Source organism: Cyprinodon tularosa, unplaced genomic scaffold, assembly GCF_016077235.1.
Source record: "Cyprinodon tularosa strain WSP-4 unplaced genomic scaffold, ASM1607723v1 ctg58, whole genome shotgun sequence".
Lineage (NCBI taxonomy): Eukaryota > Metazoa > Chordata > Actinopteri > Cyprinodontiformes > Cyprinodontidae > Cyprinodon > Cyprinodon tularosa.
The window spans coordinates 574278-595918 of NW_024039318.1; the positions used below are offsets into that span (position 1 = coordinate 574278).

Consider the following 21641-nt stretch of genomic DNA (forward strand, 5'->3'; position numbering starts at 1 on the left):
TAAATAAATAAGCATTCAATTAATTGCCCCCAAAAATACAATGAATAAATATGTAGGTAGAAATTCTTTATTTTTTCACTTTCTTTTGTAAACAGTTTTATTTGTTACTTGAATCAATTTGTTTAATTGAGGTCTAAAGAGGTTTTCTCTAAGGGAGACCCTAAAGAAATAAGATGCCTTTTGTAGGGTTTTGTTTTCCCTAGAGATGTCCATTGAATGCAAACTCATAGCCATGTCTCGATGTGTAGAACACTACACAGTACCTTTAATTTGGTTTTAATAACAGTAGATTGTTAACTAGTTTGTCTACTAGTAATTACTTCAGTTTTTATTTTAATATGCTGATCATAAAGCAATGTTTACACTGTGTTATGTCATTGGCTGATCTTTAATAAATGTTTTACAAGTGTATCAGACTCATTTTGAATTGACATTAGCTTGGTACAGCGTTAAGTAGCTTCTGATGTAGTTAAGCTACTGTTAACACATTAGTGTAACTTAGCTTTTGTGTAGTGAAGCTTAATTTATTGTTGAGTAACTGATAGCTTACCTCACTACACTGGACAAGTAGCTAGCCCAAGACTGCAAAGGAGTTGTAATTATTAACTTGCCTTTGGAGTACTCAATAAGTCAGACTGAAATATTGTTGCTACTCCTCCTTGCCCAGAATTTCTTGGTATTTCTTGGTATATACTCTTTAAATAACTAGAGGGAGTTGCCTCATTTATGCTCACATAATCCTCTTGCTGCAGCCAAGTTTCTGTAAGGCAACATAAATCTATATGACTATCACAAATCAAGTCACTTTTTGAAGAGATATTAGTTAAATAAACCAAATTTAATCATTTTAACTATTCCCCCAATTAAAATTATTTTTATTAGATTATAATGATTTACTCCTTTGGGATTATTTTCTAATTTATTTAATTTTGGTTGTGGGTAAGACACTGTCTGGATTGAGTAAGGAGTGGGTAATAGTAGAGAAGCTGCAGAGAAGTGTGTTAAACTGTGACTCTTATATCCTACGACTTTTATCTTCTTAGAATAGTATTTAACCAGATTATATAACAGTGTCAATGTAAGTCCTCAGCATTCCCAATTTTGGCAACCAATCTTGTTTTCCTGGTTTACTAAGCTTCCGCGGAACTGCACAACTCAAACATTTACCCAGGCTTCACAAGTAGACTGAATTCCTTTACATGCACACACACATCCTTAACTTTTGGAGGACTGGGCATTCATCTCTCGATTTCTGAGCAATGGCAGGTAAGGCTTCTGCATTTAAAGTTCATTCATCGTATTATGTTTGAGCATTGTCAGTACACTTAGAACTGGGCTTTTTTGCAGATGAGCTATTCAGAGTGCGCAGCAAATTTGTGGAAAAGGTGTCAAAATCTATGCTCAAGCAGCTCCTCGATGATCTTTTGTTGGATCGTTTGTTAAATGATGGAGAGGTAGAATCTATAGTGGAGGACAATTCTGCTAAATCGGACATGGCTCGCTGCCTTGTCGACATGGTGAGAAAGAAGGGGGACAAAGCCAGCAGAAAGCTGATCCAGCACATTGAAGACAGAGATCCTTCACTTTATGAAGTACTTGAGCTGTCCTGTGGTCCAGCACCAGGTGAAACTTTAGTCAATGCAATATATGGCTACAGGTTATTTGCAGTTATAAAGAATACCAATATTAGCCTGACAGCATAATAACTAATCTTTAGTTTTTTTTTCCTCTCAGATGCAGCTCCTCCAAAACAGAAAACCTGGTCAAACACACTCATCCCTGTCACCGACTCCTGGAAAAGGAATAAAATGAATGACGCAGATGTAAATTTCTAAAACAAAAAAAAAAAAACAAAATCAAACAAACTGTTCTCTTACCTGATAGAAAAAAATAGCAGATAAATTGGGTGTTGCTGCACCCCCTCCAAAGAGCATGTTTAATTTTACAGAAAATAAGTAACAACTTACAACTGTTTCTTGTGTGTATTTTTTTGGTTTTTAGATTTACCAAGTGTCTGCAAAGTCTTTAAAAAGTCGTGTGGCCCTTTTAATCACTAATAGAAATTTTACTGATGAACGCTTAACCAGAAAGGGAGCTGAGAAAGACGAGGAGAACATGTTGAATCTGCTGAACTCCCTGCAATACGAGGTGGTGAAACACAATGACCTTACAGCAAAGGTATTTTTATCTTTTCTTTTTTCTACAACCAATGTTGGGAAAAACCACTGTTTCTACAAGTTAATGTTTAGAATTCAAAGGTTCATATGTTACTCTGATTTATCTGCATCTTTATAATACCACTTATAAATGTGCATTTGAACAGAGATTGCAGAAGTCAAGTCTTTTCAGATGTACTTTTTATCTAGTTTTAGGTATCAGCAGGCTTTTTTCTCCAAATTAGAATGATTTCTCTGTAATAACCATAGTAGCAAAATCTGACTTTAACACATCAATGTATTACTGTTGATTTGAGCAACAGCAACATTTGCACTGCTCAGGATGCAACATAGTGATTCATTAAATATTTTATTAGGCAATTGTTACCTCTCAGATAGTGAAAGGTTTATTTTATGCATTATTTAAAGCTAGTTTAGGTCCAACACCAATAATGATCTACAAGGCTGCACATCAATACATAGTCTTTAATTTTCTAGCGTGCCTCTCAACAAAAGTTTTTTTAAACTTGCCCCAGCTTGTTGTAGATAAGTGAATAGCATAATAACTAAGCTGCAACTGGAATGTGGCTGAATGTGCACCAATACGAAACAAAGACATTCTCTGTATTCACTTTTAAACAGAATGAGAAAATGGATTCCATGTTTACATAGGGAAAATATGCAAAAATATGGTTATTTAAAATATCTTTAGGACATAATTTCACTTTACCTGTATTATCCCAAGTTTTTATTAAACACTGGCTGATTTCTTGTTATCTAACAGGATATTGAAAAGGCTCTTTGTGAATTTACCAAACATGCCAAACTCCAAGACACAGACAGTGTGTTTGTGGTGATCATGTCTCATGGGAAACGGGGAGTTGTGCTTGGCGTCGATCACAAAGCAGATAAACCAGATGAATTCCCTGTTGACAAAATCTATAAATATCTGGGTCCACAAAAATGCTCTGCACTGATGAACAAACCCAAGATCATCATCATCCAAGCATGCAGAGGAGGTACATGTTTTGACCCTTATTTTGAAGCAAATGTTTGGACTAAATCCAGGTTTAATTCAAACTGGTTTGTTACAGAACGGGGTGGAGCTGTGATTGTTAGCGACAGTCCTGAACTTGAGGTGGTGTCTGATGATGCATCACACCAGCCGCCCGCTCATGCAGGCAACATCGTTGAGGACTCCATTCGATATGTTCACAAGGAAAAGGACTTTATTTCCCTGCTGTCGAGCACGCCTGGTCGGTTTGTTTTAAAGACATAAGCACATTTATGTTTTCTTAATTTACCATCAAATTACCATTATTTCATGCAAGAAAATCCTTTTTTCAGACACTGTCTCATACAGAAGAGAGGATTTAGGCTCCTTCCTGATACAGTACATTGTTGAAGTCTTTAACACCTGCTCACATGAGGACGACATTGATGAACTTTTCAGAAAGGTATTTCAATGGTAAAATGTTAAACAATCAAATTCTGAGGAACATTGAATCAATAGAGAAATATTGTGTCTTTTTTACTGAATTCTGCAGGTCATGCAGCGTTTCGAAGAGTTTCCTGATGAAACCAAAAGACAAATGCCAACCAAAGACCGATGCACTCTAACCAGGCGCTTCTACCTTTTTCCTGGTCAATGAGGCAGCATAAAAGTTTGATAAATCCATCAGTTGTTTAGCTAATGATGCTATGGAGTCTTCGTCATCTGAAAAACTACTGTTGTGATACAGTAGAATTATACCTTTAAAAATGTACTTAACATTATTATCTTTACATAAAGTTCAGGTTTTTATCTTACTTAATTTAGCAGAATACGTGCACTTATTAAGTTTCGTTCATAATACTGGAATTTTGCTGCCATTGTTAAAGAATAAAAGTTTGAGGAAAAAGAAAACCTGTCTCTATTTTCATGTGCTGTTCATAGTGGTGCATTAGGATCTCCTTAAAGTACAGTAAGGTAGGCTATTAGATTTAAACTGCATTTAGCTATTCATTTTTCAAAACTGTCTCAGTTTGGAACAATATATTTAAACATTTTTCATGCATTTTTGGCAATTAACTATTTCAAAAACTTGCATTGTAAAAATACACCTAAGTTGTTCTCAAAAGTTTCCTTTTAAAATGATTGCTTTTTATTTTTGACCAAAAATTGATTAATATAACTCTTAACTTGGCTTGAATTAATTTTCATCTTTTGAATATAAAGTAAAGAAAAATCACAAGAAACTATAATTATAAATTCTTTGGTCTTTAATGTAATAAATGTGTATGATGATGAAAAACCAAGGAAAGCTGCAAAACTCGGAAAATGGAAGCTTATGTTAAATAAAAATGGTCTTGGTTTTAGATCTAAGATAATTGCAAAATGTCCATCTATAGATCTTCTAATTGAAAACTGAGAAAAATCTTTTAAATGAGACATACTCATGCAAACAGACAATGTAGCTTATTTTTGTAAAGTTTTTCCCCCTTCATGATTGAGTTTGAAGGCACTCTCCTTCTCCTTTCACTCATCATCGGTTGTGGAGCTTATTGTGGGTCTACCCCTCCCCTCACCCATGTATTGTTTTCTCTAAATCAGTTCACAAAATCTGTAGATCATTTTCCAAATAGACTTTACTTGAAAACAAAAAATAATAAAAACATGTTAAACAAAGAAAACCACTGTATCACAACACAAAGGCAACAGGTTGACTAGGCAACATGGTAACATAGTTGCAGTTTGTGAACGTGGGATGTGTCCATAAAAACGAATGAGGGTACTCTGATTTAGTGCTGATAATGTCATTGACTCATCAGGGGAAAAACGTTGCACAGTTTTACTAACAAATGCACATGTAATTTACTTTAAGTAGGTTCAACTCTGTTTAGCTTAGCGGAACTGATTGGCAGTGTTAAAGAGCTCTGTAGCCATTTTAAATAAGGACACAGTGGCTAACCACCAACACCCAGTTTGACTCAACAGTCCACATTCAGACAAGAAGTCACAGAACATTTGTTCTTAAACATACATGCATACATACAGAGAGGCACACCAGTTAGGTCATAGGAAAAGAACCAATGAATTGCTTTAGTTATGTGTAAAAAAAAAAGAAAAGAAAAAAAGTTTGGCAGTGTGATGTTTCACCAAGTAAAACATTACCATCTGTACAGCCATTGTTTTCTTTTTGTTGTTCCTCCTTGCATTCGAACACAAAACAGCACTTCACAGTGAACTAAACCATGCAGGGCTTTGAAGGAAACCAGAATAAAATATTTGAAGACTGCAAAACTTTAAATAATTAAATATGCTAAATATTGTATTTGAAAACACTGCAGATGACTGACCTTCCACTTTGCTTGTACAACACAAAACAGATATTACAAACAAAGTAGCATCTTATTTGCAAGTCGGAATGTCTAAGAACAGCTTTACATATAGTTTTTTTTTGTAATCTCTCATTTCAGGAAACATTATATCTTTGACAACACTCAGATGAACAGTTTGCAGCACCACATGTTTACAAAATAGCAACTCATGCGAGAACACCTCTGGTCCTGTACACTGTGAAAATAACGCATCATAGCGTATGTAAAGCATCTTCTGCTAAACGTGTTCTAGATTGCAATTCCTTCATACAGTAAACTAAAAACGTTCTCTTCTGGTTTTGCCCCATGTTTATGTGTGGATGTTTAGCTTTGTGAATGCGTGTTTTTTATTTTATTTTGATGGCGGGTGAGGTTTAAGACAGAGTTCCTCCTACTATGGAGGCGATGACAACTCCCAAAATCACACAGCATATAAGGATCATTATTTTCTTCTAGAATGGGTAAACAAGAACATTAAAAGAAAAGAAAATCCCACGCAGCAAATAGGGAAAAGAGGAAAACATGTTAGCAGAATGAACAGACCTTTAATACACACTGAACAAAATGCAGACTAGAAAACATAATAGATATTTCATATTACTGTATTCTGAGAAAGTTCTAGGAGTGTAACTGTTACAAGCGTTTGTAAAAGCAGAAGTTTGAAATAATGCCACCCAGCATTTTGTTCAACAACATAGAAGATAACAAACAGAGAGAACTCAGTCAAAGTAAAAACAAAGAGTAATAAGGACTCAATTGACGTCATAATCTTAAATATATAAATCCTACAGTATAAACACAGGAAAACCAAAGATTGATGCAGTGTCTACCATCAGCCATAAAAGGATTTGTCTGAATGGGATTTTGGCTAGAATTTGATCTGCTATGTTGCAATAGAGCAGGATTTAGATTTTTAGAGGTTACACAATGTTGATTTTTAAAATATAAATGCATGAGATTAAAAACATGTTTGTTTTTCTTAGTTTAAAGAATACTGAGCTCTCTCTGCCTTATTAATATTTCAAACGTCAAGCAATCATAATCACACAACAGATGTAAAGCCAATGCCAGAGAAACAGAAGAATAATGAGCTTCGGCTCCCTCTAGTGGTTGAATGAGAAATGTTGTGTATTTTGACACCGTCTCAATAAATATAGTTCATACACAACCAATTGTTAGGATCTGGGTCTTATTTCTGAGAGAATTGGTATGCTACCCTGAGGAGTAAGAAGATGCTCTGAGTATTTCTACTCTTCTCTTCCCTTCTCAGTTTTCTGTTTTAGTTTAACTCCATGTCTCTTGTCTTAGTCATGCCTCATACTTAGCATGGTACTTCTAAGTGAAAGTCTGCTATTTTAGTCCTGAACCACAGGTCATGGCACAAGTTTCCAATTAAAGAAAAAGATGATGACTTGTACAGTATTAAAAGGCACATTTCTATAATATTTTAAATGAAAAAACAAAACTTTTAAGCTCATAAAAATCTGTTTTTTTCAAAGGAAAAGAAAGTTTTACTGTAAGTCCAGTATGGTGGTCCTTATAAAAGTTAAATTTCAAGAATTTTGGTTGAACTTAAGAGGTAGCTCAAGCTTGATGAAGTTCATACAATGAATCTGATAGGTATGCACATTTTGCTTAAGATCAAGACTGAGGTTTTTATTTTTTATTTATTACCTGTTGATAACGATTACATTTTGTTAATTTTAATCCTTCATTACACAAATTTTATTAAAATGTATTGTTATTAATTGTTATTGTTACTAATTTTTATTAGTTCATAAAGTTTATCGAGATGTTTGTGCAAAAAGGCCCAATATTTTATTGTTTCAATAACTGTCACTTTATTAAAGTTTAAGTTTTGCAAAATTACAAAATGTGACAAATCCATATCAAGGCTCAAGATTATACAAGCAGGCAGCTTAGTTTTAGTTAAAAAAATAAAGATGTACATTGTACTCGAAGTGTACGATGCTTATTGTTTGTGCACAGCTGAAAATAGACTTGCATTTAGTTTTTTTGCATCGTGTGTTTCCTGAAGTCTCGAAACCGGTACTGTATATTCTGGTATTCTGTGACAACCTGTAATAAGTACTGCAATTGTTCTTCATCCTTTGTAAGGAGGCCATCGAACTACTCAACGACGACCACCCCTCACTCTGTGATCATTCATAACAGACAGGTTTTTTATTTTGTCCAAAGCTTGGATGAATTGCTCTTGCTGATCCCATGCTGTTGGTGGAAGTGTGAAAAACATTATTGTGTTGGTGGTGGCAAAATCAGCTAATGTCATATTTTGTATTTTTGTGAGATCTGTTGATGCTTTCACTGCTGGATCACATCCACCTTCTTTGGTTTTCATGGCCATTACTCTTGCCGATTTCATTCCCAGTGAAACAACAGCATCAAATAGCAACAAAGCGACTAATGGTTGTGAAAGATACCACAGATTTCCAGAGAGCTTGTGACTTCAGTGCTTGTGACAGTGTTTTGTGTACATTGCCATATTTCTGCATCTCTTGCAGAAGGCCAAGCTCATTTCTTGGAGCACTGATTGACAACGGGCTTTGGATCCAAGCTCTCAAGTAGATCACTATGAAAAACAGGCACAAATCTCGTAAGCCAGTTTCCTCACGTGCTGTTAGTCGAAACTGCTGACCAAACATCCAGACCTTGAATGTGTAGATGACTTTGGCCATCTATCATGCTTGATGCATGACACCAGCTAGCGCCATGAATGTCACACCATGTGATTACCCACCAACATAGATGAGTACCAGCTCTGGCAGCTCGTGGTAGTCATCTCTTGGTTGAGATTTCTCAAGGCAGTTAGTTAGGAAAACCAATAGCTGGTCTCAGGGCCGGCGATTGCTATAGGCGAGCTAGGCAATTGCCTAGGGCGACAAATGTGTTGGGGGCGCCCTCTAGCGTCGCCCTTAGGCTTACTTCCCATTAATCATAGAATTAGAAAAAAAAGCGAATTAAACCGGTTATGAAGCATCCGTCAGTTTGACTTAACCTTACGTATATATAAATAGCAAAATATGAACAAATAAATATACCACCGTTTTTTTATTTATTTTTTCACATTTAAGAGAAAATCGGAAAAGATTCTGATCACTTTTCAAGCGCCCTCCAACCCGGAAGTCGTGACGTCAATCACTGCAGCATGTACACCAATATTTTGGAATGAAATTGTAAGCAAACAGATATTAAAAGTAAAACAAGTGAAGTCTGGCAGTTAACTTAGCTCGCAACTCGAGGATGGCTGAACGGAAAAGACTCCTCCTCCTCCTCCTGCTGCTTGCAGTCTGCCCGTCTTAATCATCCACTCAGAGTACCACTGGTAAGCGCACACAGACTTTGTAGCTTGTCCGGTCAGTTAAAAATATTAATTGTGAAATCCGTGTTGTAATCGGAAGCATACAAGCTAGTTAGCTTGAAAAGTAAATAAAGTTTCAGACGTGCTGCGTGATGATGTGTTCAGATTGGCTCAGTAAAACGACAATTAGGTTATCATGATGCGTTCAAGTGTAACGTAAAGAAAACGGGAAATTTTGTTTTTGGCGAGAAACATGAGTAATACAGTTGTATATTGCTCTAACTATTTTAGAATATATAATTAAACTACTGATGCCAACATTTATTAAAAATTATATTTAATTTAAAATACAATTATTTATTTGTTAAATATTTTCCTAATCACTAAAAACATGATGAAAAGTGACAGTAGACAATACATTAACCAACAATTGTGAAAATATATTCTAGTTAGTTTTATGTCATTTCGAAGTGGCCTATTACATTAGCCATGTTTATTGAAGGCTAGAAACGTTTTTGTTATGCTCACTTGTTAAGCAATAGAAGCAATACCAGTTCTGTTAATAAAATTTTGTTGCATCGTCTTTCCACCAAATAACAGAAAAGTATCGATAGTGGTATCGATAAAGACTTGGATCGATAAGGAGTATCGATAAAGGTATCGATATCAATAAATATTAACGATCCCCATCCCTAATGTTGACATCATTTTTTTCTCAGAATTATGTGCTATATTATTAGCTTGAGAATGGGTAGAAGATACTAATATAAATAAAATATTTTGTAGTGATTATCTGCATTGAGTATTCAAAAGGGATGTACAAATAATCATCAAAATATATGAAGCTATGGCTGTTCATCATAGAATATGTGAACAAAAAAAAAACAACTTCAAACTTTTAATTTTGTAATGGTATTCATAAAAGCACTTTTGTTTGTAGAGGGTTAATCCTTTCTTTAATCACTAATCAATGTCAGAAATCAGGGTAAATATACCTGATATATTTTATTTAGAGGAAAATTTTATTTATCTCTATTTATGTTCAAATGATTTAATTGAACTGGAACAGGAAATTTAATTTAATGTTTATCAATTACTTTTTTATGTAGTCCTTGGTTGAAGAATTTCTTAAATTTATTATTTTTTATTATTTGGTAATTTCTGAAATTGATTTATTTAATATTTGTTTAATGTGTGTTAAATTTGTTAATTGTCTGAAATAAATTCATTTAATGATTCAATCCAGTTTTTTAGTTATACTTTACCTAAGTGTCCTTACAGATGGTTAAAAGTGTTTTTGCACAGTCCTAACTTTGAGTGTGTAATAAATTTTTTAAAATAATAAAAAAGAAAAGGTACTGCAACCTATTCTGGTATTTGTCTATGCATCACTCCATGCTAAGTTACAGTTTTTTCTGAATGCTTAAACACAACCTTGATTCTTATAGCACAATTTCTAAAACTATTAATACTTATAGTAAATCCACTCACTGAGTTCACAAAACTAAAAGAACAAACACTGCTTTGCACTCAATTTGCAATTTTGTAACACACACTTTGCACAACTGTAGGCACAATTCACCGCACAGCACTCTTTGTGGAACTGTAAACACAACTCAATGAAGCACTAAACAGATGCTGAAAACAGTACTGGTATTTCGCACGGCAAAAGTGTGTGTGTGTGTGTGTGTGTGTGTGTGGGGGGGGGGGGGGTGGGGGGGGGGGGGGGGGGGGGGGCGCAAAACTCAATCTCGCCTAGGGCAACCAAAGGGCTAGAACCGGCCCTGGCTGGTCTTTCACATCTTTAATTTGTTCTCCAGTATGAACATTGCTCTGTGCACACTCAAACTCTGCTGCATTTATGAGCTGCAACTGGTCTTTGAATCTTCTGAAAAGTTTTATTCCTGGGCCAGCAGATGTACCAATGCACTTCAAGAAGGCAGCTCCAGTAATCAGCTCCATTATGTGATGGCGGCATGCTTAGTAGAGTAGCTTATATCCCAGGAGTTGTTCCAGATTAGCACATACTCCATTTGTCCCAAAATATGGAATGTTTATATCTTTTTCATTAAAACATTTCATTTGGATTGTTTAATTTATATATTTCTACTTTTAATACATTATCTAATAGTTGATAAGACTGCTCAACTATGGACGTTTTGCTGTATATTCAATCAGCTTGAGCTACCTCTTAATATAGATAAATTGAGGCAATAATTTGCATATTATATTTCATCAATATATGGAATGTTTTGAGAGGGTCGGACAATAAAATATGAAAACTTCAAAAATAAGGTACAACTTAAAGTCCAGCCAACAGAAAATAATACAGCATTCTTATCTTTTGTATATATATCTAAAGGAGTGGTCACACCAAAAGTCTTTTTCAGCAAACAGAGCTACAGATTTGTATGTTTTTCCTATGTGAGCTTGGCAACATGGGCAATGCAGCGCAAAGCAATGCAACAGACATGTTTTTAGTGGATATACAGAGTTTGTGGTATAATAGACCATCATTTGTACTTATTTTTGATAATGACAGCAGGTACTGTAATGCAGTTGGTCTGGTTCTATGAATTTATTGCTGATTAAACTTCCCTTACCTATAGAAAAGTAGATGGGTGTCATCACTATGAGATTGCTCTAAAATTAAATATTTTTATTTCCTTTTTCTAAATTGTGTGTCAAGTTTTGAAAAGAAAACTTGATACACAATTGTCAAGAATGAAGTTCTAAAACTAAGCATTATTTAGTCATATTTAAGAAAATATGAAAAGCAAACAAAACACTATTATCTTCAGCAATATAAAATGACTCGATCAGACAATGTCAAAAGTAGCCATTATATGAAATACATCTTTAAAATCTACAATCTGGAGCCACCTTTATAGCAGCTAATGGCATTTGCTTGACAGTTTTTAATCAGTACACTGACACTCTCACATGCCCGCTCTGTGAGGAAGTGTCAGGGTCCTAACTGAGGCCGACTGCAAGAGCAATAATGAGGATGATGAGACACAGTGCGACACAACCTCCTATCAGGATCACCTTCTGGATGGGGAACAGGGAAAGCAACGAGTCAAATAAATTGGACATAGGGGAAGGAAGGAAGGAAGGAAGGAAGGAAGGAAGGAAGGAAGGAAGGAAGGAAGGAAGGAAGGAAGGAAGGAAGGAAGGAAGGAAGGAAGGAAGGAATTAGTGCTATTTAACGATCCATCAACAGAGGGCAGAATTGTTCTACAACCTGTTGGGTATATGCAGAAAGAAGGTCTATGATCTGTAAATGATGGATGACTGCTCTAAATGATCTAGGTAATTTCTATCATTTTTGACACAAGCCCCATAGAGCACAGTTGAAATCAAATCATCTAAAACATATACCTTAATTCACATGATACAGATTATATTAGTATAAAAGGTAAACAGAAGATTTGCAATCAAACATATTTGACAACAAGAAATCACTGTTTATTGATTAAGTGAACTTGGAGGAATGTTCATTGCCATGATTAATGATTGAAATAAAAAGTTCATAAGTCAAATTGCAAAACCATGAGTATTACTCTGGCATAAATTTAATGAAAGTAGTAATGCTAAATTATTTACTAAAGCTTGGAAACCCTCTACAAGGTATGGAAGGTAAAAAATCGTGAAGCACTGTAAAAAAACCTACATGTTTCCATTTAGACCCGGGGAATAAGATTTACAAGATGCCTGATAAATAAATATTCAGACAGCCCCGTTACATTTTAATACTTTTATTTTTATGTAAAGTTCCAGTAATGTTTGAGAAACTTTAATTTGAAGCTTTTTTGTTTCTTCATGTACAATGTAAGTATAATTGATAAAGAAGGGAAACCATCCAACACTTTCAATCAGGAAATTCAGTCACATACTTCCTTCTTCAGAACTACAGTACACCAATTACAGAGAGAATGTCCTGTGAAGGAGGCTGGGAAAAGGGCAAATTAGATTAACTTTATTGTCCCCAAGGTTCTGGCTTGAGAAACTGACGGAACCAAAGTAGTTTTATTTCCTGGTATTCCTCCTTTCTTTTTTCTAACTAAACAGGGTAAAAAAATGTCCCAGTTTTGTTCCGTAAATCCTCTATTTAACTTTCAAGAAAAGTGAGTGCAATTAATGAAACTGAACAGGAATTAGTATTTTGAACATTTATTTCCTGCCCACCCTTCTAATGGTTTTATATGACAGGCTAGACCCTCCCAAAGAACAGCGGCTTATTGATTTACTTTATTAGTCATTTATTAGTTATTAGTTAAGGTGATTTTGGTGTGGCAGGTTAACAGATTCAATAAGAGGCTAGTTCCAAAGTTATAGTTAAATATCAACTGGGTTAAATATTGTTATTCAGTTGATAATATAGCTTGAAATATACAAATCCTACTTCTTCCTTAAAGTCTACTAATTAAGAGAGTAAAAAAAGAGCTTAAGGAGGATAGTCGAATAGATTTGACACCTCTTCACTCTAAATTTTTTAAAACTTTGTCTCCAAGGTCATCAATTGTACAAGAGTCAAAGCCTGCACATGTGATTTCCTCTCATCTGAATACCCAACTCTCTCCGGGGGATGTCCATTATAGAGCCAGTTGTGTCATATTGTACATCCCTATGTAGTCACTAAATGTCACTGGATCTGGTGTTTTTTTCTTCTTGACTAACCTAAAGGTGCTTTTAGAGATAGAGCATCCAAATGAGTTGGTACCACCAGAGGTCAACGCAGCTCTATCTTCTATTTGGTGTCACACGTATTCAATGCAAACATAAGACATGCACACTTCATAAACAGATTATAGAACGGATAAACATGCACACAGACAGCAACAGACACTGCAATCCACTGGGCGCATGCAATTTCACTGAAGTTGCATTTTCTTGTGCATGCACACTAGACTTAGTAACTCACCCTCCGGGCTTTGCTCTGGTATTTTACCGCCTTCTTAGTGTCTGATACTGCCCTCTCCACATAGTCTACCGAGTGTTCCACATTGTACTCTATGCGGTCTATCATTTCCCCCTAGGAATGTTAGTTAGATTGGAGGTGTGGGAGAAACACAGATGGAAAGTAGACAGAAGGAGCCAGGTGTGTAGGCAGGAGAAGGAGGAGATATAGATAGAGAGAAGGTAAGGAAGAGGGGGGGAGAAAGAGAAGACAATTATGTCACCTTTTTCTTGCTCTTTTTGAACTTTTTGCATTTTGGGATTCGCTCTTTTGCTTCCTCCACATATTCCTGAGTGCTCACAACACACCGCTCAATGTTGTTCACCAGCTCTCCCTGCAAAAATAGGAAAAGACAGTGTTGCTGTAAGCAGAGACAAGAATTTAACAATAGCATCACTTACAACCCTGTTTTCTTTAACTACCCACAGCTCTTCCACTCCTCAACTCCTCTTCCACTAGTCAAGGTGAACTGTCATTTTAGTTATTTCATTTAATACTCATCACTATTTTTTTTCGGTTGAATATTGACCAAAGATAAATGTCTAATACAATTATTCTTAAGTTAAAAAGATGCTATAGTACGTTGCTTACTGGTGCTGAATAAATGTTTTATTTTTTTGTTTATTATTCAGACTCATAATCACTACTTATCATTCGGGAAAAGTCTCTAAACGCTACTTTGACCATTTCAATTGAGAAGGTATATGACCAAAGCACAGTTATGCATTATATAGGTATTCTATTCTTAGCAGTTATTTATATATTTTATTTAAGTTTAAAACAAGGAAAGCTAACACTAAGCCACATTAATAGCTGTAGTTTATTTTGAATTCCACACAGTATTCATCTGGAAAGGCTCCTGTGGAAAGTGTTCGCAAATGGGAGGGACCTTTAGTGAAATTCTTCAAGCTAATTCGGTAAATCACCAACTGGCACCTGCCTCCCCTGTTGAGCTTTTAGCCAATCACAGCAAGCAGTAGCAGCTGTGATGTGTGACATTCATAATTAGCTTCACAGCTAGTGAGTTAATTGCTAAATCAAATCCAGAATGCGCAAATACGTATTTTTGCCATCCACAAAGGCACAAATCAATCATCCTTTGTCTTTTTTAAAAAAAAGGAATAAAAGAAATAGAGGGTATTCAAGCTAATACAGACTAAATAGCGCAGTCTACAGGTGCAGCCGTGTTTGTTTAACTTCATCCTGGCATTTCTGTTGGATCTCATAGACGTTACTTAGTTTCATTAGTTTGAAACACATCTGTATTTGAGGATACTGCATCTATTGGCTTCTGGCAAGATGTACATTGGAAGTTTATGAATTAACAAATCACAACAAAATTCATCTTGGTTGCAAGATTAAAGGCCCCGTCATACCTTGACGTTTAAGCCAATGTATGCCTGATGCATGAAAAATCTGGCAAAAACGCTGGCATATGTTGGATAAGTTATGGGCACGTTTTGTATAAGTTATGAACTCACTTAAGTAAACTGAAGAACGCTGAAACACGCTGGCATATGTCGACATACGGGAAGTGCGTTGAATTTTTTTTTACCATGCTCAAAATTTGACAAAGTATGCCAGTGTATGCTATACCTGGGACACAAGTGACAGGTAAGTTATTTGATCATCGACTTAAGTTAAGTGTAAGTTACTCAAGTCGTGGTGCCTAACTTATCCAAAACCTATGAGTAACTTGTGCACAACTTATGGGTAACTTATCAAGAACTTATCTCTAACGCATATCAACATATTTGACATGTTCCAGACTAACGCTGAACTTGTTTCCAACATACAGCTACCGTATAATGGCGTATTCGCAGCGTTTTGGTAAGAATGGGAGTTCATAGGAGGAAACTGTCTATACTCCTCCAGACTTCATCCCCAACATAGGGTGAGCAAGAAGGTGAGTGTAATCGATCATCCTTACTTTCACGCCCACGGCCACGACCAACAAGCTTCCTAGCAGACATGATGCTGAATCTGCTATGACTGCAAACCTTCTTTTTTTTTTTTCTTTCTTTTTTTTTCTTTTTTTTTTTTGACGGCGGTAAACAGCAGATAGGTTCCACACTGCCTATTTAAGCTCACAAACTTTTTGTCTAGTACTCAACACCTGGTGTATGGTAAAGTTTTTTTGTTGACTAATATGATAGATAATATACAGCTGCAAGTACACACAAACCACGCAGACCAAGTAACGAACCGCTGTTACTGAATATCCCCATAGCAATGTCTCCTTATCTTAATGGGTATACTAGTGGAGCTTGCAGCTAGCATCCTTCCATCAAAACAATAAAGCTCTAGATCTAATTTGAAATTTATATCAAGATGTTAAGGTGGCCACCTGGGTCAAAAATAAAACAGAAGCATTGGAGAGTGTCATAACCTATCAGCCAGTACAGCAGTTGGTTACCATGGAGACTGATTTCAGGCCAGTGGACAGCCATTTATCCCAAAGCCATAACCCAGATTTCGGTAGTAACCTCCTGCTGCTGCTTAATAATGTAGTTCATTAATATTCAGATTTTTGATAATCCATTAAACCAATAAAAAGCTGGATTGGAATCCATTACCATTTTGCTGTAAAAATCCTCTGTGATCAAATCATGGTACTCCTGCCACTTCTTAATGAAGAACTTCAAAGAGAACCAGGTGGATGGTAGAATTCCAAGTATTTTTGAATTATCTAATCCATTTTGTAAGAGTTTATACTGTATCGTAAATCTAAAATGGGTGTATTTTTTTAAAAGGCAGCAGGAATTAGTTTTCATAATTATCCTCCCCATAGTAAGAATGAAACTTTATCATTGCACCTTTATGATAAAATAGCAATTACACACTAAAGACAGTCTTCACAGCATGCATGCAAAATAAAATATGATTTTATGACACGCTGAATTATAAAATAGACTTGAATTACCTTGTGTTATTGGAAGGAAGGAGCTTTCTTTGTTCTCTAGAGCTTAGAGTCATTGGAGCGATGAGAGAGTTGCGTGAATAAAAAGAGGAAAAAATCAAAGTAGTGGATAAGGAGAGACAAAGAGAGATAGAAAGCAAAGCTAAAATTGGTAAAATCACAGTTACATCTGGTAACATACTAAAACTAAAAGTAAAGCAATGAAAATTCAGATTTTAAGACAATCAATCAAATCGAATTATTACATTTTTAAAACAGTCATTTCTTTTCAATAGCACATAACTGATTGTGAAGGTCATATGGCTTTCTTAACATAAAACTCCTTTGTCAGATTATGTACCTCTGTTTTATGTTTGGATGTCTGCTTTTAAACTAACTTTCTATAGTGGTTTAGAGCAAATAAGTATATATTTGTGGCAACATCAACATAAATTTACTTTTGGACAGCTTGTTGCTAAAATGCCTTTGACCTTATAGACCTTGGGTTGCTGATAAAAACTTGGTATATTTATTTCATAAATATTTATATTATTAATAAATACTGGTATGTACAGTACATATAACTGATTGAGACCGATTGAGGTAGGTTGCTTGAGGGATAAAACAAGGTTAAGTGTATGGCATCAGTATTTTGCCACATATGCAATAAATACTCCTAAGAGCAGCTTTACTTCATTCAGACGCTCATAAACCACTCTTCACACGCATGTTTAACATGTTACATGTGAAAATAGGTCCCACAAGTTCTTGTTATTTCTCTGTGCTCATGTGGTTTGATTTCCACATGCTTGCAGCCTCTCTCCTCCTGTTTCTGTGCACTCATGTAAACTTTTGTGGCTTTGAAAGCATTATCCACCAGAATAAAGCAACCCACCTGTGACTGACTTAGACAAACTTTATTGTCATTTTGTATACAGGGTGTATACAAAATAAAATTTGGATGCATACAGCTTTTCAACAGTGAATGAGCAGCTTAGCACTAAAATGAACATTTCCATTTATAAAGTGCAGCGGGGATCATAATGTAAACAGTGTAGGAGAAAAGGAAAACCAGTTTAAAGACATGGTGCGAAAGGCATTGATATGGAAGGTTCAGAGCAGTGCAAAATAAATACATAAATATGGTGCAATATGCAGGAAAACACTGAATTGAGCTCTATTTAAATGGATTTGAAAATTCGCCATGTAGTGCTAAAATGATGTTTAGAAGATGTTAATCGCATATGTGGACTTTTGGGAGAATACTAACGCCATAAAAGTGCTGTTTATATGACATCTTCAATAAATAAATGACTTTAAACTCAACTATATTTGGTGATAACTCCTGGTCATATTACTTTGCTTAAAAATTAGAAAACAGTGGAAACAGTAATAATGATAAAAGAGAAATAAACACTAATTTCTAGCAAAACAGCAAAACACACAGATATTAATGTAAAATATAAGATAACATATAAAATTAGATAAAAAGTATAAAGCTATTTTTTGGGGTTGATAGCTGAGCTTATTATGTATAACGTGTACGATGATCTGCTCCCAAACTGTTTTTTTTTTTAATGAAAGAAACAAAGTAGACGCTGAGAATAAACCATGCATTTAAAAAGTAAAGGTCATGTTGAAACTGTTTAAAGGTGTTAAAGGAGAAACGTTATTGCTGTTTAAAGAAAAACGAATTGTTGTTCTCTAGATAGACATTTAGAAAAATGTAGAAAACCAAAACAAAATGACATCTTGTGTTGTAATTTATTGTTAATTTCCTTTATCATATACGTTTTTGTGATGTATTATTGTGATTATTATTTTTTGAAAAATGTGTAGGAGCAAAGCATTATGCTTCAGCATAAGCATTATGCCATTACAATCGGTTTTGCTTATGCATGTGTTATTTTCTCTGGGGGTCGGGGGGGTTCAGCCCAAACTCATGTAGTCAAACATGCCAACAGCGGGTCTGCAGTTTAACCAGAAGCGCTGAACTTCTCTGAGGACAGCAGATGCTACTCTGCACTAGATGATTATTGTGTAAGGCTCTAAGGAATTATATTTCTGAATTAGTATCTGAATTAAAATAATCTAGAGATGTAATTCCTTAGAGCCTTACCCAGAATCATTCAATTTGCACCAAGCAGTGTCTGTAACTAAGTGAAATCATCAAACAATGCAAAATATTTCACCCATCAAAGCTTTATACTTCTTTAACAATTGAGGACCTTAAGTGTCTTTAGAAAAAGTATTTCTTTATAAATCTGAACAGCTGTTAAAATAAATGCACATAACGCTTGAACCAAAACTGATCACTCCTAAAATAGTAAACGCAGTAAGATACTTTGCATGGCTAACCAGATGGAGCTGAAGGTGCAACCTCATGCCAACTCTGATGGCACAAGAAGTCTATTTTATAAACTCTGAACATGTTGTCTGCAAATTAAAAAAAACACCACCCATTGCAGTCCAAACACTTTGTTTTTTTAAGGCCAAGTAACAGCTCTCTAAACCTCAGAGCAGCTACATTATGAAAAAATATTTTTTTTTTAAAGTTTATCTCTATTTTAAAACAAAGTCATCAACATTTTAGTTAACTTGGATTTCTATTCATATGCACATTTGCAGGTTTATTTCATTTGTGTGCATTTGGTAACCCTCAAATAAACCCAGCAACAGAGAGCATAGGAAGGGTTTTTTTCACCTGGCTCTCCACCAACATGGCCATATCCATGAACATGTCGTGAAGTTCTCTGATGCTGTTCTCCAACTTAATAATCTCATTGTGCCGTGTTTCGATCTCATTCATCGCTTGTTGGGTAATGTTGTCCATTATTATCTGACAAGAAAGAAACATACAACAAAGTGGTAGTAGGTAAAAGTACAATACATCTATACAATAAAATTTTAATGGTTCAGTTACTTACCCCAGAGGTAAAGATAGCAGGATTGTCACTCTCTAACATGCTCTCTAATTCCTCATTTGTTGTGTTTCTTCCAGCTAAAGTTAATAAAAAACAGAGAAACAGGCATACGTGCATTGAAGCCATGTTACAGTGGTTTAATTATCTTGCTATTAGATGCAAGAGAAACAATAATTTCCACTTTCTAAAAAAATCTTCAAACAAATTCAGCACTCTTGCGAGAACAAATCAGAAATTAAAGGGGCGTACATTAAACATTTTGATAACAATCAAAAATGTTAATTGCACTGTGTAAGAAATAGTTGGCACTGCAGTTGTTGCAGTGCCAGTTAAAAGGAAAAGCAGCTATTATTTCCCACATAATTCAGGATATATAAACCTGTGGATATTTGAAAACACAATGTTATATGATTATATGACTTACAAAGATTAGTATTTATTTAATGAGTCTATTAGTTAAGATGCTAACTGTGGAAATTAAAGTTAGAATTATATTGATAGAAGCAGGGCTGCTGTACAAAGGCGCCACCAGACCCTCTGACAACCAGCAGCAGGCTTGACAGGAGAAGTGTCTTTCCCAAGGACACAGTGACAGAGATTGACAGAGTAGGGACCTGATTCGGCAACCCACTGATTAAAAGAAGAACCACTAAATCCTAAGCAACTATGTTGATTGCATTGGATTGTATTTAGAGGCACTGCAATAAAGTTGGCTAAACACAAATGCTAACTCTTGCTAAAACTTTATAATTTTTCCAACTGCCCATTGGTCATGAACTTTGTTATAGTCTACAGTTTTTTGGTATAAAGTGACAAAATGTAAAAAAAAAAAAAAAGAAATGTGGTGTGAATAGTGTTATAGTTGCTACTTTACCTACAGTTACAGACCAGTAGGTCCTTTACAAGCAAAATTAACTGTCTGAAGCAGTTTATCTGCTCAGACATTTGTTTGCATCTTATGCAGCTTTTTCTGGTTTTACTTTGGCATTGTATAATTTCCCACAAAGATAATATATAGTGCATTATTATGCCAATGAAGATTGTTATCTGACATAGTATTTTATTTTCCTTCTAGATTTCCTACAATGTTCTTTTTAAGGCAGCCATTTATCAGATTGGAATGTGTACAGTATTATTCATTACTGCAGTAATGGCTTCTGATGATGTTGTTAAACAATTTGTTCCTCATAAATAATGCAGATCCAGACAGAGAAGCAAAATTTGAACTTAAAACATGAATGATTTAGCTTACTGACTGTTTTTTTTTTAAAAGTTGCTTAACAGGAAATGCAGTTGAGAGGTTAGGAAATCATGCAGCAAAGATACATGAGCAGGAACTTGACCATGGGATGGGAAGGCTGAAAACTGATGCCTCTCTATATGGGTCATGCTATACCCCAGACCCACCCCTGCACAGATATTTAAATTATGAGGAAGAGTCAAACACATTCTGGTTAATATTCATTGAAAAAATATGACCACTCGCTCAATCCAACCGTCTTCTATGTTATAACCAAATAGTTATACATTATGTATTTCTAAGACAGTCATACTTGCACCAAAACAAATGGCATGAATGATTTATAGCAGTAATAAATACTGGAGCTTATCTCTACTTTATGTACAGAATTATAAAAAAAATCTAGAGTACAGCAACTTCTTTAACTTTAGACTTAGACAAACTTTGATGTCCTTTTGTATACACAGAGTGTATACTAGGGGTGGAACGGTTCACAAAATCCACGGTTCGGTTCGATTCACGGTTTCATAATCACGGTTTTCAGTTCGGTATATGTTTATCCCATAAAAATTGGGAAAATCCCATAAAAATTAATGAAGAAATCCCAAAAAATTATTGAATTGTAATTATTTTTAATGATCTGCGGAAACCATGGATCATTTCCGCATGTTTTGCTGCTTTGAATTTAATCATCTCGCGCATGCCCTCTACGATCTACAAGGAAGTCAGAGCGGAGCGGACGGGAGCCACAGAGGAGGCTGTATGCTTTGGTTTGTGCAGGCG

The 21641-nt window shown here is 35.2% G+C and overlaps 2 protein-coding genes across 3 annotated transcripts in view; one reads left to right on the forward strand and one right to left on the reverse strand.

Annotated features, from left to right (window-relative positions):
* The first annotated feature begins 1105 nt into the window (after window positions 1–1105).
* LOC119797303 (caspase-1-A-like) lies at window positions 1106–3869 on the forward strand. Its single transcript, XM_038306328.1, has 8 exons — window positions 1106–1266; window positions 1348–1623; window positions 1735–1823; window positions 2002–2178; window positions 2941–3175; window positions 3251–3412; window positions 3504–3613; window positions 3704–3869. Exons 1-8 carry the CDS (start codon window positions 1260–1262, stop codon window positions 3806–3808), a joined length of 1161 nt encoding a protein of 386 aa, XP_038162256.1. The 5' UTR covers window positions 1106–1259; the 3' UTR covers window positions 3809–3869.
* Window positions 3870–4766: 897 nt separating this feature from the next.
* stx1a (syntaxin 1A (brain)) overlaps window positions 4767–21641 on the reverse strand; it is a 97996-nt gene continuing 81121 nt past the window's right edge. The window contains exons 7-10 of one of the 2 annotated variants that reach the window (XM_038306314.1): window positions 19622–19695; window positions 19399–19533; window positions 13760–13870; window positions 4767–5968 (exon numbers count right to left, since the gene is read on the reverse strand). In XM_038306314.1, the coding sequence (XP_038162242.1) occupies window positions 5891–5968; window positions 13760–13870; window positions 19399–19533; window positions 19622–19695 (398 nt within the window). In that variant the 3' untranslated portion in view covers window positions 4767–5890. Of the gene's footprint in view, window positions 5969–10630; window positions 11887–13759; window positions 13871–14018; window positions 14130–19398; window positions 19534–19621; window positions 19696–21641 lie in introns of those variants that run through there. The other variant, XM_038306316.1, reaches the window with a different exon arrangement.

What these genes read in the sequence shown, in the direction of transcription:
- LOC119797303 (XM_038306328.1), top strand. An exon ending in GTCCTGTGGTCCAGCACCAG is followed by an intron (nt 1,624 to 1,734) that starts GTGAAACTTTAG and finishes TTTTCCTCTCAG; the next exon opens with ATGCAGCTCCTCCAAAACAG. An exon ending in TTGATGAACTTTTCAGAAAG is followed by an intron (nt 3,614 to 3,703) that starts GTATTTCAATGG and finishes TGAATTCTGCAG; the next exon opens with GTCATGCAGCGTTTCGAAGA.